General features: G+C 38.9%; 1 protein-coding gene across 1 annotated transcript; it reads right to left on the bottom strand.

The window, feature by feature from the left end:
• Positions 1 to 1,606: 1,606 nt before the first annotated feature.
• Positions 1,607 to 17,104, bottom strand: LOC127122654 (uncharacterized). The gene is made up of 2 exons (XM_051052955.1): positions 16,727 to 17,104; positions 1,607 to 1,663 (listed from the first exon to the last, which is right to left on the bottom strand). The coding sequence occupies exons 1-2, from the start codon at positions 17,102 to 17,104 to the stop codon at positions 1,607 to 1,609; spliced, it is 435 nt and encodes a 144-aa protein (XP_050908912.1).
• Between the last annotated feature and the right edge of the window lie 1,230 nt (positions 17,105 to 18,334).

Here is an 18,334-nt window from a genome sequence, read left to right as displayed (position 1 = left end):
TAGCCTTTCCTTTGGACAAATAAAAGTGCGGTGGCGAATCGAATTGTATGTTGAATTTTGGTTTAGTCAATAAACCTAAAGGTAACGAAAACCCTGCTACAGTGCCCAATCCTTCCTAGATGCGCACACAGTCTTTTCCAATATTTGCTTAATCTGCCTGTTGGACACTTCGACCTAGCCACTCGTTTGAGGGTGATATGGAGTGGCGATCTTATATGTAACATTAGACTTCTTCAGCAGGTTCTCCATCAGTTTGTAAAAAAAGTGAGTGCCTTCATCACTGATAAGTGCTCTTGGCACCCCAAATCTCGAAAAGATATTGTTCTTCAGAAATGTCACCACCACTTTAGCATCATTGGTGGGTAATGCTACAACTTCCACCCACTTGGATACATAGTCAACTGCTACCAGGATGTAATTTTTCCCACATGATGGTGGAAATGGCCCCATGAAGTCTATTCCACAGACATCGAACAATTCAACCTCAAGCATAGCATTTTGCGGCATTTGATTTCTCTTTGAAATGTTCCATGTTCTTTGACATTTGTCACATTCTTTGACGATGTCCTGGGCATCTTTGAACAAAGTGGGCCAATATAGACCTGATTGAAGAACTTTGGCTGTTGTTCAGTCTCCACTGAAATGTCCTCCATATTCTGAATCATGACAAGCTCTAAGTACATCCCTTTGCTCCTCCTCCGGGTCACATCTTCTGACCAGCCCATCCACTCCTCTTTTGTATAGGAATGGGTCATCCCACAAGTAAAACCTGCAATCTTGAACAAACTTTTTCTTTTTGTTAGAATCAAAACCGTTGGGGATTACACCCTCCACCAAATAATTCGTGTAGTTTGTGAACCACGGGATACCGATAACAGCGAGGATGTGTTCATCAGCGAACTCATCCTTTATCGGTCTCTTTTCTTCTGTTTCTTCAATAGGTCACATGCGGGATAGATGATCCGCCACTGTGTTTTCACACCGTCTTTTATCTCGGATCTCGACATCAAATTCTTGGAGGAGTAAGATCCTCATAAGGAGTCTCGGCCTAGAGTCTTGCTTAGCGAACAAATACTTCAAAGCGACATGATCCGTATACACTACAACCTTTGATCCCAATAAATACTTCCTGAACTTGTCAAAAGCGTAAACCACGACCAACAACTCTTTTTCCGTGGTTGAATAGTTCATCTGTGACAGGTTCAACACATGAATAGCATAGTAAATGACATGTAATAACTTCACTCTTCGTTGTCCTAAGACTGCCCATAAAGCAATATCACTAGCATCACACATGATCTCAAATGGTAGAGACCAATCGGGGGCAATAACAATAGGTGCAAAAATCAACTTGCTTTTCAATGTCTCAAAGGCCATGGTGCATTCTTTGTTAAAGAAAAACGCCTTATCTTTAACCAACAGAGTGGTTAGCGGTTTAGCAATTTGAAAGAAATCTCTTATGAACCTGCGATAAAAACCTGCGTGTCCTAAGAAACTCCTGATACTCTTCTCATTCACCGGGGGTGGGAGTTTAGAGATCACTTCCACTTTTGCTTGGTCAACTTCAATTCCCTTATAAGAAATTTTGTGACCCAACATTATTCCCTCACGCACGATGAAGTGAGATTTCTCCCAATTCAGAATGAGGTTCGTTTTCTAGAACCTGTCTAAAACAAGAGAGAGATTAGTCAAATAGTTATCAAATGAGTGTAAGACCCAATTTTGACCCTAAGATCCCTCATGTAATTCCATCATAAGCATTAGCATTGGGATCATACCTTGGCATCCTCCTTACCCCTCTTACATTGGGTTTGTTTTGGGAGAGATCACCAAGCATTTTGTAATTGTATCATACATGTATTTATCATTTCACTAACCAAAATACCAAAAATATGTCTTTGCTTTGCCTAACTCCTTTGTAGGTAGGGCATCATCTCCATTGATCTATCAAGTTCATATCTAGGGTTTGAGACCCTCATGACAAAGAGCACAACCATGAATTGATCCAAGAATGGTTATGAGCATCGTATATGAGCTCCATTGATTCCTACATGTTATATTGATCAAGTTTTCTTCAAGAGTTTGAGGGCGATTTGCCCTGGAAACCCTAGTTTGACTGGGTATCTTGAGTAACTTCTCCAACAAGCTATCTCACCAATTGATCAAATTTCTCAAGGGACACTTCAAAATTCATCATCTTATGCATATATGATCTACCATGAGGTAAGAAAGTCAAGAAATTTGGAAGATAGTAAGTTGGTTGATGGTGGTTGGCCAGATGGATTCATCTAATCAAAAATTGGGCCTCCCTGGACCCTATCTCCTACACTTTTCACCATATGAAAATGATTTCAAGAGAAAACTTACTCTAAATGACATTCCAAACATCTTTCATGTTTATACCTAGAGCTAGTTTTTCTTGGAAAATAATTTTCTATGTTGAAACATTATAGGTCACTTTGTCTAAACCCTAATTTGAAAGTCCATTTCCCAAGGCCATAACTTGCTCAATTTTTATGATATGAAGGATTTCCAAGTGGAACAATCAAATTCAACGTGTCTACTTCAACTTTGGTGTTTGGAGTGCGAGCTAATTCAACTTTTTTGAGCACGTGATATGAGGTTACATTATAGGTCCCTTTTGACCTATACCATTGATCTAGTGATTTTTCCAAACTTCAAAAATGCATAAGTCTATCATTTCAAATCCAAATGACATGAATTGGTGACCATTTTGAAGGTCTATAAGATAGATACAACTTTGATGAAGACACTTTTCTCATTTGAAGCTCATATAAAAAGTTAAGCAAGGTGGAATATTGAGACATATGGCTTGACACTTAGAAAAATTTTGATATGTCAAACATTTCCAAATTTCCACCTAAAATTTCTCCAAGTTACAAGCTCCAAATGAAAAAGTGTTGAACACTAAAGTTGTTTCTCTTGATCTCACCTTTCCAAAGAGCTCAAATTCATTCATTTTGGACAACAAATGCATAGGTTGCGCATGACATAAACAGGGTGATATCACTTGGCAAGGATTAAACTTCAAACATCAATGCACACTTGCCTTCCAATCCAAGCTTAATTCAGAACATCCAATATTCATTTGTGGACCTCAAGCAATCATTTCATGGGCATGTGCGCGCCCATCCACCCTTGCACCACCATTTGCCAAAATTGGAAAGTGATTTGAAGTGTGCAATTATCAACTGTTTCAGCTATAAATAGAGCTTTAATTGCTCCGAAATTCACACACATTCGTGCCAGCTTTGATCCCCCATCTCAAACCCTCACTTTGCAAAGGATAAGCCTGAGAAATTCTCTTGAATTTGAGGCTGAATTTCCACTGTTTTGAAATTCAAATCTCCAGGAATCCATAGCCTTTCAAGCATATAATCCTTCTTCTGCAAGCAAGTGAAGTGAGATCAAGCACAAGCAAGATCAAAATCAATTGAATTCAGACCTCCATTAATGGTCTTTTCCAAAAATTTTGAACTCTTCGATTCTCTCAAATTCTTGCTCAATTCTATTGATTCTTTGGTTGTCTGAAGTCCTACCAAGGTAGGAAAGAAGATTGAGTTACTTTGAGGCCAAATCGAAGCAACTCAATTCATGTACCTCAAATTTCAACTCCATGTATCTCTCAATATACTTGGAGTTAGAGTGAATTGAGGTCAGATTCGAGCTCAGTGCCATTTTTTCTTTAAGATCATATCCTTGTTTTTCATTTTGGTGATGGTTGATGGTGGACCAGTCCGGTGAGGTCCACCAGAGAAGATGACCGGAGCTTTGGCTTCGGCGATGCGTTGGCAAGTATCTGAACCACATGATCCATTCCTTTTGTTTCAATCTTGAGCGTTGGTTTTAATTACCACATGTGCAGCGCTGTTGACTCAAGACCATCTGGAACGCGCGCTAGGGACCATCTGATCTGCCACTTCAATTAATGAGGGATATCATATGGTCGACGTATTTTTGATATTCTGATTTTTTATTTTAATTGCATTATTTTCAATAATTCATATTAAATTCAATATTGATCCAAAAAATATGGGACTTTTGTAACACCCCGATAAAATATGATAATTATTTAAATTAAGTTTAATAATATATTTATTAATTTAATTAAATAATTGGAATATTATTGGAATTATTATTATTATGGGAATAATATAAATTGGAATAATAAGTTGGAATATATATAAAGAGTTCCATTTGGTAAAAAGGGTTTTTCACGTGAAAACCAGAGAAGCGACAGAAAGTGAGAAAAGGGCAAAGAGGAAGAGCTTGAAGCTAAAGAATTTGCCGGATTAACTCAGGTAAGGGGGGTTTATCGTCGTTTAATGGGTATTATGGGTTAACATGTGATGGGTAGTAATAAGCCATTGGTTTGACCCTAATTGGGATGTTGAATGCTGAAAAATTGAGAGGGATAAGTTATGTTAAAGCTGTAATTGAATCTATAATTGGATGAGTCTTGATTTTCCGAAAGTGTAGCTTTTTACGGAATTGGAATCGGAGGTCCGGAAGTCCTCCAACAATGGAAAATGCGGAGAATTCTGCATTCTGCTTCGTGTTAGCGCAGGAACAGCTTTCTGTCTTGCGTTAACCGGTTAACCCAGGGTGTTAACCGGTTAACACTATTATGAATTGTGAAATATTGATGTCTGTCTTGCGTTAACCGGTTAACCCAGGGTGTTAACCGGTTAACACTGTTGTGAATTGCCAGGAAGCGTGTTCTGTGTTGCGTTAACCGGTTAACCCAGGGCGTTAACCGGTTAACACTGTGTGAAAAGTGAAAAAATTATATTTAAATATGGTGTGCATATTTGAGGGTTGGCCTATATTGGCGTATGATGTAATAGGGATCATTTCCCGTTGTTTTGAGAAGTAGGGGTATTAGTAGAGTGTGCTAATACTGTGATTGATTATGTGGCATGACATGATATGATTATGTGATAAATATGTTGATGATGTATGAGTGTATGCATAATGCTGTGAATGTCTCTATTATGTATGCAATTGTGAATGGACTGTTTATGGCTGAGAGTGTGAGCACATGTCCATTGTGGATGATTGTTGATGTTGCATGACTAAGTGATTTAGCTTGCATATTGTGGCCTTTATGGTGGTAGCTAATTCCCATGGTGAGGAATTAGTGAGTGAATTATTGTGGATTGTTGTTGATGTTTGCATGCTAGGTGATTAGCGTGCATAGCATAGCCCTTGGGGTGGTAGCTAATTCCCATGGTGAGGAATTAGTGAGTGAGTCACTAGGTCTCAAATGAGTGGGATTAGTGAGCTTGGTAGCCGTATCTGGATTTGAGCGGTGAGGTTGAACTATATGTTCACGAATAGTCGGTACCGCATGCATGGAGTCTCATTGCATAATGTATGTATTGTGTATAATATGAATGGATGTATTCCAATATTATACGTGTGTTTTGATGTTTATGTTGAGTATGATTGTGATGATGAGTTGATATTGTCGTTGCTGAAGGTGTGATCTGATTAGGGTGAATGAATGTGTTAATTTACTTAGCATTACATGATATTTTATAATGCTTATTATATCGATTGAGAAACTCACCCTTACAACTATGTTTCAGGTAACGAGCAGTGATTGAGTAGAAGCTAGTCCTTGGAGTCTAGTGTAGTTCCTTAGTGGGTCATGCTCTGGTAGATGTAACATCGGGACGGGATGTTCTACCTTATTTTCATTTTTGGTTGCTGAACAACTATACATGTAATGTGTTACATGTTTTGCATGTTGTTATATTTTTATCCGCTGCGAATTATGCAAATGTTTATTTTGATGAATAAATGAGCATGACGAGTTACTTTGGAACATGGTGTGAAGTGCCAAGTGTGACACCCTTAAATTGCATATCTACTCTGATTTATATTTTGTGTTTAATTAATTATTGGGGTATTTTAGAAGGGTGTTACATTAGTGGTATCAGAGCATAGTCGGTCGAGTCGAGTCGTAATTATTCTGTTTCCCTGTATGGGATAGGTGTTGTGTAACCCTATCAGTACTTATTGTTTTAGTTGTTGGATTAACTCAGAATAGAGATGGCTGGAAGAGGTAGAGACGATGCGGCGATTGCTGAGGCTCTGGGTATGCTAGCTGGAGTACTTGGAGGGAATCCGAATGTTGTGGGAATGGGAGCTGCTCGCCAACTGAGTGAGTTCCAGAAGAACAATCCTCCAATGTTCAAGGGAGCATACGATCCAGATGGTGCTCAGAAGTGGTTGAAGGAGATCGAGAGGATCTTCCGAGTAACTGAGTGTCCCGATAACCAGAAGGTCAGGTTCGGTACGCATATGCTGTCAGAGGAAGCAGATGATTGGTGGGTTGCCACCCGCACTGAGTTGGAAGCTGCTGGGAATGCTGAGATCACTTGGGCGGTGTTCAGAGAGAGATTTCTGAGGAAGTACTTTCCAGAGGATGTCAGAGGAAAGAAAGAGATAGAGTTCTTAGAATTGAAGCAGGGCAACCGGTCTGTTACTGAGTATGCTGCTAAGTTCACAGAGCTGTCGAAGTATTACACTCCCTATGATGAGGCTACTGGGGAATTTTCAAAATGTGTGAAGTTTGAGAACGGGTTACGTCCCGAGATCAAGCAGGCTATTGGGTATCAGCGGATTAGAGTGTTTTCTGATTTGGTTGACTGTTGCAGGATTTTTGAACAGGATACCAAGGCTAGAGCAGAGAGCTATCAGCAAAGGGTTGATAGGAAAGGCAAGAATCAGAATGATCGTGGGAAGCCGTATGCAGCTGGCAAAGGTTTCCAGAGACAGAGTGGGATGAGGAGACCTAGTGGGGGAGACTCTAGTGCCCCTGCTAAGTGTTTCAGATGTGGTCAGGCTGGACATCGTATCCATGAGTGTACCAGTAATGAGAAGAAGTGTTTCAAGTGTGGAAAAGGTGGTCACTTGGCTGCAGAGTGCCGGTTGAAGACTGTGACTTGTTTTAACTGTGGAGAGGTGGGTCATATCAGTCCACAGTGTCCTAAGCCGAAGAAAGAGAACCAGTCGGGAGGCAAAGTCTTTGCTTTATCGGGTTCTGAGACTTCTGCAGATGATCGTTTGATCCGAGGTACGTGTTATATTAATGGCTTTCCTCTTGTAGCTATTATTGACACAGGTGCGACTCATTCCTTTATATCTTTGGATTGTGCTGTGAAACTTAAATTAGAGATATCTGAGATGCATGGAAGTATGGTGATTGATACTCCTGCGAAGGGTTCAGTGACTACTACTTCAGTTTGTTTAAATTGCCCTTTGAGTATTTTTGGTAGAGACTTTGGGATGGACCTCGTGTGTCTTCCACTAGTGCAGATTGAGGTTATCTTGGGTATGAACTGGTTGGTGTTTAACCGAGTTTATATCAACTGTTTTGATAAGACTGTGATCTTTCCTGAGATTGAGGAAGGAAAGAGTTTGTTTCTATCAGCAAGGCAAGTGAATGAGGCAGTAGCAGATGGGGCAGAGTTGTTTATGCTGTTAGCGACTTTGGAGGCTAAAGATAAACTGGTGATTTGCGATCTAGCCGTGGTGTGTGATTTTCCTGATGTGTTTCCTGAAGAAGTGCATGAATCACCGCCAGAGCGTGAAGTTGAGTTCTCGATTGATTTGGTACCTGGTACTAGGCCGATATCGATAGCTCCGTACCGTATGTCTGCTGTTGAGTTAACTGAATTGAAGAGTCAGTTAGAAGATCTGTTGGATAAGAAATTTATTCGTCCGAGTGTGTCACCGTGGGGTGCACCAGTGTTATTGGTTAAGAAGAAAGAAGGTACTATGAGGTTGTGTGTGGACTACAGACAACTGAATAAAGTGACGATCAAGAATCGGTATCCTTTGCCGAGGATTGATGATTTGATGGATCAGTTGGTTGGTGCGAGTGTGTTCAGCAAAATAGATTTGAGATCGGGATATCATCAGATACGTGTGAAAACTGAGGATATTCAGAAGACTGCTTTCAGAACAAGGTATGGACATTATGAGTATTCTGTAATGCCTTTTGGTGTGACTAATGCGCCTGGAGTATTTATGGAGTATATGAATAGGATTTTCCATCCGTACCTAGACAAGTTTGTTGTGGTGTTTATTGACGATATTTTGGTGTATTCGAAATCTGAAGAAGAGCATGCTGAACATTTGAGAGTGGTTTTAGGAGTTCTACGAGAAAAGAAGTTATTTGCTAAACTGTCTAAGTGTGAATTTTGGTTAGAAGAGGTTAGTTTTCTTGGTCATGTGGTTTCAAGAGGTGGTGTTGCTGTTGATCCTTCTAAGATAGAAGCGGTATCTAAGTGGGAAGCTCCAAAGTCAGTTTCTGAGATAAGGAGTTTTCTTGGACTTGCAGGTTATTATAGAAAATTCATTGAGGGATTTTCTAAGTTGGCGTTACCGTTGACGATGTTGACTAGAAAGGGGCAAGCGTTTGTTTGGGACTCAAAATGTGAAGAAGGGTTCCAAGAGTTAAAGAGAAGGTTAACTACTGCTCCTATTCTGATATTACCGAGTCCGTCGGAACTATTTGAGGTTTACTGTGATGCTTCATTGTTGGGTTTGGGTGGTGTTTTGATGCAGAGTAAGCAGGTTGTAGCTTATGCTTCGAGACAACTGAAGGTTCATGAGAGGAACTATTCGACACACGATTTAGAGTTGGCAGCTGTGGTATTTGTTCTGAAGTTATGGAGGCATTACTTGTACGGGTCAAGATTTGAGGTTTTCAGTGACCATAAAAGTTTAAAGTATTTGTTTGATCAGAAAGAGCTGAATATGAGACAGAGGAGATGGTTAGAGTTTCTGAAGGATTATGACTTTGGTTTGAATTACCATCCGGGTAAAGCAAACGTAGTGGCTGATGCATTGAGTCAGAAATCATTGCATATGTCTATGTTAATGGTTAAGGAATTGGATTTAATTGAGCAGTTCAGAGACTTGAGTTTGGTGTGTGAGAGTACTCACAATAGTGTTAAATTGGGAATGTTGAAGTTAACGAGTGGTATTCTGGATGAGATTAGAGAGGGTCAGAAATCCGATGTGCTTTTGGTTGATAAGTTGACTCTAGTGAATCAAGGTCAAGGTGGTGAATTCAGAGTTGATGAGAATGGTGTTTTGAAATTTGGTAATCGGGTGTGTATTCCGGATGTTACCGAACTTAAGAAGAGGATTCTTGAGGAAGGACATCGTAGTGGCCTGAGTATTCATCCTGGGGCTACGAAGATGTATCATGATTTGAAAAAGTTATTTTGGTGGCCGGGAATGAAAAGAGAAATTGCGAGTTTTGTTTATTCTTGTTTGACTTGTCAGAAGTCAAACATTGAGCATCAGAAGCCGTCTGGGCTAATGCAACCGTTGGCTATTCCAGAGTGGAAGTGGGATAGTATCAGTATGGATTTTGTTTCTGGTTTACCGAGGACAATTAAGAATTTTGAAGCTATTTGGGTGATTGTTGACAGATTGACAAAATCGGCTCATTTCATTCCGATCAGAATGGATTATCCGTTAGAGAGATTAGCTGAGTTGTATATTGAGAAAATTGTAAGTTTGCATGGTATTCCGTCGAGTATTGTTTCGGACAGAGATCCTAGATTTACATCGAAGTTCTGGGAAGGTTTGCAGAGGGCTTTGGGAACTAAGCTGAGATTGAGTTCTGCATATCATCCGCAGACTGATGGTCAGACTGAGAGGACGATTCAGTCACTGGAGGATCTTTTGAGGGCTTGTGTTTTGGAAAAGGGAGGTGCTTGGGATTGTTATTTACCTTTGATTGAGTTTACCTACAACAATAGTTTTCATTCGAGCATTGGTATGGCACCGTTTGAAGCTTTGTATGGTAGGAGATGTCAGACACCTTTATGTTGGCATGAGTCCGGTGAGAGTGCTGTGGTTGGACCGGAGATTGTTCAACAAACTACGAAAAAGATTAAGATGATTCAGGAGAAGATGAGGATTGCTCAGAGTCGTCAGAAGAGTTATCACGACAAGAGGAGGAAGTCACTTGAGTTTCAAGAGGGAGATCATGTGTTTCTTCGTGTTACTCCGATAACTGGGGTTGGTCGAGCTTTGAAGTCGAAAAAGTTGACACCTCGATTTATTGGTCCTTATCAGATTTTGGAGAGGATAGGGGAGGTAGCCTATCGTATCGCTTTACCGCCGTCACTTGCGAATTTGCATGAGGTTTTTCATGTGTCTCAGTTGAGGAGGTACATTCCTGATCCGTCGCATGTGGTCCAAGTAGATGATGTACAAGTAAGAGATAACCTGACTGTTGAAACATCACCTATGAGGATCGAGGATCGAGAGTTGAAGCAGTTGCGGGGTAAAGAGATTGCTTTGGTAAAGGTAGCTTGGGGAGGACCAGCAGGTGGCAATGTGACTTGCGAACTTGAGAGTCAGATGAAGGAGTCTTATCCGGAGTTATTCGCTTGAGGTATGTTTTCGAGGACGAAAACTCTTTTAGTGGGGGAGAGTTGTAACACCCCGATAAAATATGATAATTATTTAAATTAAGTTTAATAATATATTTATTAATTTAATTAAATAATTGGAATATTATTGGAATTATTATTATTATGGGAATAATATAAATTAGAATAATAAGTTGGAATATATATAAAGAGTTCCATTTGGTAAAAAGGGTTTTTCACGTGAAAACCAGAGAAGCGACAGAAAGTGAGAAAAGGGAAAAGAGGAAGAGCTTGAAGCTAAAGAATTTGCCGGATTAACTCAGGTAAGGGGGGTTTATCGTCGTTTAATGGGTATTATGGGTTAACATGTGATGGGTAGTAATAAGCCATTGGTTTGACCCTAATTGGGATGTTGAATGCTGAAAAATTGAGAGGGATAAGTTATGTTAAAGCTGTAATTGAATCTGTAATTGGATGAGTCTTGATTTTCCGAAAGTGTAGCTTTTTACGGAATTGGAATCGGAGGTCCGGAAGTCCTCCAACGGCGGAAAATGCGGAGAATTCTGCATTCTGCTTCGTGTTAGCGCAGGAACAACTTTCTGTCTTGCGTTAACCGGTTAACCCAGGGTGTTAACCGGTTAACACTGTTATGAATTGTGAAATATTGCTGTCTGTCTTGCGTTAACCGGTTAACCCAGGGTGTTAACCGGTTAACACTGTTGTGAATTGCCAGGAAGCGTGTTCTGTGTTGCGTTAACCGGTTAACCCAGGGCGTTAACCGGTTAACACTGTGTGAAAAGTGAAAATTTTATATTTAAATATGGTGTGCATATTTGAGGGTTGGCCTATATTGGCGTATGATGTAATAGGGATCATTTCCCGTTGTTTTGAGCAGTAGGGGTATTAGTAGAGTGTGCTAATACTGTGATTGATTATGTGGCATGACATGATATGATTATGTGATAAATATGTTGATGATGTATGAGTGTATGCATAATGCTGTGAATGTCTCTATTATGTATGCAATTGTGAATGGACTGTTTATGGCTGAGAGTGTGAGCACATGTCCATTGTGGATGATTGTTGATGTTGCATGACTAAGTGATTTAGCTTGCATATTGTGGCCTTTATGGTGGTAGCTAATTCCCATGGTGAGGAATTAGTGAGTGAATTATTGTGGATTGTTGTTGATGTTTGCATGCTAGGTGATTAGCGTGCATAGCATAGCCCTTGGGGTGGTAGCTAATTCCCATGGTGAGGAATTAGTGAGTGAGTCACTAGGTCTCAAATGAGTGGGACTAGTGAGCTTGGTAGCCGTATCTGGATTTGATCGGTGAGGTTGAACTATATGTTCACGAATAGTCGGTACCGCATGCATGGAGTCTCATTGCATAATGTATGTATTGTGTATAATATGAATGGATGTATTCCAATATTATACGTGTGTTTTGATGTTTATGTTGAGTATGATTGTGATGATGAGTTGATATTGCCGTTGCTGAAGGTGTGATCTGATTAGGGTGAATGAATGTGTTAATTTACTTAGCATTACATGATATTTTATAATGCTTATTATATCGATTGAGAAACTCACCCTTACAACTATGTTTCAGGTAACGAGCAGTGATTGAGTAGAAGCTAGTCCTTGGAGTCTAGTGTAGTTCCTTAGTGGGTCATGCTCTGGTAGATGTAACATCGGGACGGGATGTTTTACCTTATTTTCATTTTTGGTTGCTGAACAACTATACATGTAATGTGTTACATGTTTTGCATGTTGTTATATTTTTATCCGCTGCGAATTATGCAAATGTTTATTTTGATGAATAAATGAGCATGACGAGTTACTTTAGAACATGGTGTGAAGTGTCAAGTGTGACACCCTTAAATTGCATATCTACTCTGATTTATATTTTGTGTTTAATTAATTATTGGGGTATTTTAGAAGGGTGTTACAACTTTCACCAAAAAATTTCAAATATTTTTCTCTTTCATATTCTGAATTAAAATTATATTTTGGATCATTATAAATATTTTTCATGAATTAATTGATTTTGCATATTTTTTAATTGTTTAAAAATATTTTTAAATGTCCAAAAATTATGAATTTTTTTCTCCAAGGTCCTTTGACCTTGTGTAACCTATGATAAATCTCAAGGCCATTTCTTTGGTGTTTTGATGAGATTTTAGGAATTGGACAAACCTATTTGATTTAAATGCACTATTTTATTATTTTTAATTGAATAAATGCCAAATAAATTTGTTGACCAATTATGATGACTTTGTTTATGTTTGACTCTTGTTGTTGGGCCTGGGTCAAGGTTGATTTGACATTTTCAAATTAATATCATTGGATTTAAGGGATTGATGGAATGTACACTCCATCTCCCAAAATGAATGAATGATATTATTTTGGTAAAAGTCCTCCTTTGACCAATTTGTGATTTCATTCATCCCCCTCCCACTTCATCTCATTCCTCTTCTTCATTCATTCATTCCATTTGGCCTATGACATCTCAAAGTCCTAATGCTAGTTGATTGAAAAATTGGCATGAGTATGGATGAGATTATGCCACATCTTTTGCATATTCTTTTTGTGTGTGGTATGTTTCATGAGCATAGTCCATTATACTATGTCTCTAACATGCATTAACACCAAAATTTTGTTGCCCAACCTCAAATAGTTGCGACTTCTACATAAGTCCAATTACGATTGCTTAATATAACGCTAAATTTGTGACATAAAAGGCATAAGCATTCTAGTTAGTGAGATTGTAAGTCTCCCCTCTTTCATGGTATTGTGTGGAAACTTGGCCTTCTTTCCTTCCTTTGAAAGATGTTTTGGTTCAAGGATTCATGCTTGTGATAAGTGGGTTGAGTTTTCTCCAAAGAATGTCTTGAAATGAAAAGCAAAAGCAAAATAATACTAATTCCTAACCTACTAACTACTAACTTTTAATTTCAAGCTTTTACTTTAATGCAATTTACTTTTAGAACTCTATTTCATTTGTAATTGTTCATATCATTCTAATTGTTTATGTTAATGCAATTTTCACTTTGTCCATTTGGACCATATTGTGTGATGTATTTTGTTTGTGTATACTTTGTTTGTTTGTGTGATCTTTGACCATTAATGTACATAATAATGACAAAAACTCTAAAAAACTTTTGAGTGGACTGTTGGCTTGATCTTGGGCAAATGGACTTAGAATCTAGGCAACCTTCCTATGCTAATGGACTTGGCCAATGCCAACTTGTTTAACCAAATACTTGCAATTTGAAATTCATCTGATACATCTTTGAAGACATCTCTAAGTTCATCTGCAACATGATCATTGTGAAGCTGTTATTTTGAACCTGTGACTTGTGGAATTCATCTGTTACATGGGCAATTTTTGAAGAAGATCATGGAATGGATAAGCATGGATAAGGCCATCTTTATTTGATGCCTTGCTCTTCAAGATAATATAAATATGCATTTGTGTGTTTCTTGATCCTAAAAGTCCAAGGGAATTCTGGGTTTCTATTGACATTTTTGTCTATTGGATTGCTACCCACTTGGTCAGATCTTTTCATCTCTAAACTTTTAAATTTTTGTGCATAGGATAGTCTCTTCATCTTCTCCCTATTTCTTTAATTTCAAAATCTCTCCCTCCATTTTTTTAAACATCTTCTTTGTGTGAACTACTTTTGTTCTAAACTTTGACCACTTTTGCAAAAGATAGAAACTTTGGCCTTATCCCATTGCATTTTCAAACTTCTTTTCTAAATCAAACTTGTAAATAAACTTAACTGTGCTTGACTTAAACTTTCAAAAATCCAAAAAAGAATTAACTCATTCAAACCATTTTTAGGCCTTTGTGCCTTTCGAACTTAAATTTTGTTAAAATCAACGCATCCACTTTGAATTTGTATCACGAACTACGAGGTTTTGATCCCTCATTTTTATGTTGGTACGTAGGTACAAGACCGAAGGTCTTGTCAAACACAAAAATATGATTAATGAATTCTTTTCTCATCCCCCCATTCTATTTGTTTGTAAACATCACTTTGTACAAAATACATATGCACACAAAAAGGGCTCCCTAGGAGTACCTAGGACACTTTGGGTGCTAACACCTTCCCTCTGTGTAACCAATCCCATTACCTGTGATCTCTGACTTTTATTAGTTTTTATTTGAAAATTTCTTACTTTTTGGGTTTTGTTCGTACTTTTTTCCCTTTTCCCTTGGAAACAATAAAAGCACGGTGGCGACTCTTGTTATTTGATCTCTAGCTTGTCAATAGCTTGATGATCATGAATTTCCCACTATAATGAGAATCTAAATACTGAGAAATCATCCATGAAAACTTCCATATGATTTTCGAGCATGTCAGCGAAAATGGAAGTCATGCACCGTTGGAAGGTGGCAGGAGTATTACACAACCCGAATGGCATTCTTCGGTAAGCAAAAACACCATACGGACATGTGAATGCCGTCTTTTCTTGGTCTTCCGACGCTACAGCAATCTGATTATACCCGGAGTATTCATCTAAAAAATAGTAGTAGTCATGCCCGACTAACCTCTCCAACATCTGGTCAATAAATGGCAAAGGAAAATGGTCCTTCCTAGTTGCCGTGTTCAACCTTCTGTAAACAATGCAAACGCGCCAACCGGTTATTGTCTGCGTGGGAATTAGCTCATTTTTTTCATTCCTTATTATGGTGGTCCCCCCTTTTTTAGGGACAACGTGCACCGGGCTCACCCACGGACTATCAGAAATGGGATATATAAGACCTGCATCCAACAATTTTACCACTTCTTTCCGAACCACTTCCTTCATTGTCGGATTGAGTCTCTTTTGTGGTTGGACTACCGACTTGTGTTCGTCTTCCATGAGAATTTTATGCATGCACACAGTGGGGCTAATACCCTTCAAATCCTCAATTGCCCATCCAATAGCAATTTTTTACTTTTTCAAGACTTGGATGAGCTTTTCTTCTTAGGTATTCTGAAGGCTTGGGTTTATGATAGCAGGACATTTTCCTTCAGGTTCGAGAAATACATATTTGAGATTGTCAGGATGTTGCTTCAACTCTATTTCCTTCTTAGGTTCTTCATTCTCCTCACTATATTGAGGTAGGCATAAATCCTCCCACCGACGTGGTCGAGATCCTTTCGATGGGGTTTGTGCGTCCAACAAGGCAAGCACTTCAGATTCCCCATTGTCCACGTTTTTATCCGACTCAAGAATGGACAAACTCAACACTCTTTCTGAAGGTGAGAAAAACAAGAAAGGGGGGTTTGAATTGTTTTAGAAAATAAAAGCTTTTTCAAAAGTAAGAACACACAAAATTTTATACTGGTTCGCTTATAACACAAAGCTACTCCAGTCCACCCGGCCAAGGTGATTTCGCCTTCAAAAAGGACTTAATCCACTAATCTTGAAAGATTAATACAACCAAACGTCTAAGAGAGTGATCTCTTAGTCCTCCCAAGTATACAGACTACGCAGAGTCACTTGAGGAACAAAAGCAATTTAGAAAAATAAGTTTGTAATAGAGTGCTTCTAAGAGTAAGCGAATATTACAACAGAATAATCAGGCAAGTGTTTTTCACGTATGAGCAGCAGCTCGTTAAAAAACTAAGAGAGAATGTAAGGAATTTTCTGTGCGTTGTTGTATCTCTCAATGCGGTAGGCTGTCCTTTATATAGTGGTGAAAGGACCGTTGGAGTGATGACAGAATATTGGCCTTTGATGAGCATTCAATGTCATTACTTCTGCGTTTCTTGCCATAACCAATTTGTCTCCCTGAATAATTTCTTTCTAAATACACTTCCTTTCCATTTGAAGAAATTCTTTCCGTTACTCTTTCTGGATTTGGAGAGTCTTCATTAGAGTCTTTGTTATCTCGGAGTTTCTGTGTTAGAAGGAGATTGCGTTGAGGTTACATCAGAGCTTCTAAGAGTACTGGTCTTCTAGATGATCAGAACTAAGTCCAGTGGAAGTTTTAGACCTTCTGGTTCTTTCTACTGTCTTGTTTTGCTCAGAATCAGAACTTTTAGAGCGCACTTCTACTTCAGATGCTTCTGATCTTCTAGTACTTTGTATCTGATCAGAGTTTGTATCTGATAAACGATCAGATTCCTTTGTTGCTGTTCAGAGTCCTGCACACTTAGAGAATTTTCGTTAGGGTGCCATTTTTGGTTTCATTCTTTGTTATCATCAAAATCCTGGAATTATATTGTAGAACTAATTTTGTTCTTACACTTTCCAAAGGTGACTGGGGTGTATGCAAAGGGTTATCATATGTTGTCACCTGATCCAGAACCTCTATAGTATGACTGGTACAAATATCATCCTTGTACCTCATGGTGTTTCGAACATCGATTTTCAATTCCTCATCATAAACCTTCAGTGTCATAGTTCCTTCTTCAATGTTTATCAAGCACCGTCCCGTCTCCAAAAAGGGTCTCCCCAAAATGAGAGGGATCTCTTCATCTTCTGGCATTTCAAGAATTACAAAATCCACCGGAAATACAAACTTATCAATTTTCACTAGAACATCTTCAACAATGCCATACGGTTTCTTGACCGAATGATCGGAGAATTGGAGTGTCATTCTGGTATCTTGCACAACCCCTATACCAAGCTTCTTGGAAATAGACCACTGCATGAGACTCACACTAGCTCCCATATCAATAAGAGCTTTGTTGAACGACCTATCTCCAATAGTACATAGAATAGTGACAGCTCATCGATCCTTCTTCTTTATCAGAATCTTCATACCCTACAAAATAGCACTACAAGTTTCAGTTAGAATAATTGGGTTAGTGTCAATGACACGCCTCTTAGAAATGATATCCTTCATGGACTTGGCATACGTAGGCATTTGTCGAGTGCCTCCAACAACGGAATGTTAATTTCCAGCTTCTTGAACAACTCTAAGAATTTTTCAAAGTTTTTCTCATGTTGCCCTTTTTTCTTGTTTCTAGTGGGGAATGGGAGCTTAACTACCGGCTTGGGCTCAATGACTATTTCTTTCACAATTTTACAACTTCGTGTTTTCACCGTGCTAACATTATTATGCTCTCTAGGATTTGTCACGGTTGCACTAGGTAAAGCACATTGTGCTTCAGAACTCGAAGCTAGTTGCTGAGCGATTTGCCCCATTTGGACTTCAAGATTCTTTATAGATGTCGTGGTGTTTTTTTTATTGTTCCGGGTTTCTTCTTGAAATTGAACATTATGGGTAGCCATTCTTTCGATTGCAATTTCCCAATCATCTTTCTTAGGGGCATGTTGTTGTTGTTGATATTGAGTTTGGTACTGACCATGTTGAGGAGCAGTTCCTTTTTTGTCTTTCCATGAGAAGTTGGGATGATTTTTCCAACCCGGTTTGTACGTGTTGGAATAAGGATTTAACTTCCTCCACTTGTTAAGGAGTTGCAAAACAATAACAAGTTTAGTGGGGACCACTACAAATTTCACAGCATACAGTAGGGACCGGTTGGACCTGTGCCACCGGTTGGGTGCCTATATTCATCGCCTTCAGCTTCTTATCAACTTCAGTAGCTATAGTATCTTCAATACGAATTTTATTAGTTTCCAGAAATTAATCTATAACCCCTTCTGGTTTGCTTTGACACCTATGATACAACTCCATGTGCTCATTAGCAACAATAACTTCAATCATCTTCTTGATACCGGTGGCTGTTGAAAAATTTGTGGAACCACCGGCTGCGGTATCAATCAACTGTTTGGACTTTATTTTAAGACCGTCCACAAACATATGAATTTGTTCAGTTGCATCCATATTATGGGTTGGGCAGGCTACCAGGACTCTCTTGAATCTCTTATAGGCGTCTCCCAAAGTTTCCCCGTCCTTCTGCTTAAAATTCAGAATTTCATACCTCTTCCACAGAAA

Source organism: Lathyrus oleraceus, chromosome 2 (genome assembly GCF_024323335.1).
Source record: "Lathyrus oleraceus cultivar Zhongwan6 chromosome 2, CAAS_Psat_ZW6_1.0, whole genome shotgun sequence".
Taxonomy (NCBI): Eukaryota; Viridiplantae; Streptophyta; class Magnoliopsida; order Fabales; family Fabaceae; genus Lathyrus; species Lathyrus oleraceus.
This window is presented reverse-complemented; position numbering and strand designations above follow the sequence as displayed.

Bases quoted from the DNA above. Each gene is read 5' to 3' on its own strand.
- LOC127122654 (XM_051052955.1), bottom strand. From the start codon at position 17,104: ATGGGAGCTAGTGTGAGTCTCATGCAGTGGTCTATTTCCAAGAAGCTT. The intron at 1,664-16,726 runs GTGACAACATAT...TGTTTTAGACAG, and splicing joins CTATAGAGGTTCTGGATCAG to GTTCTAGAAAACGAACCTCA.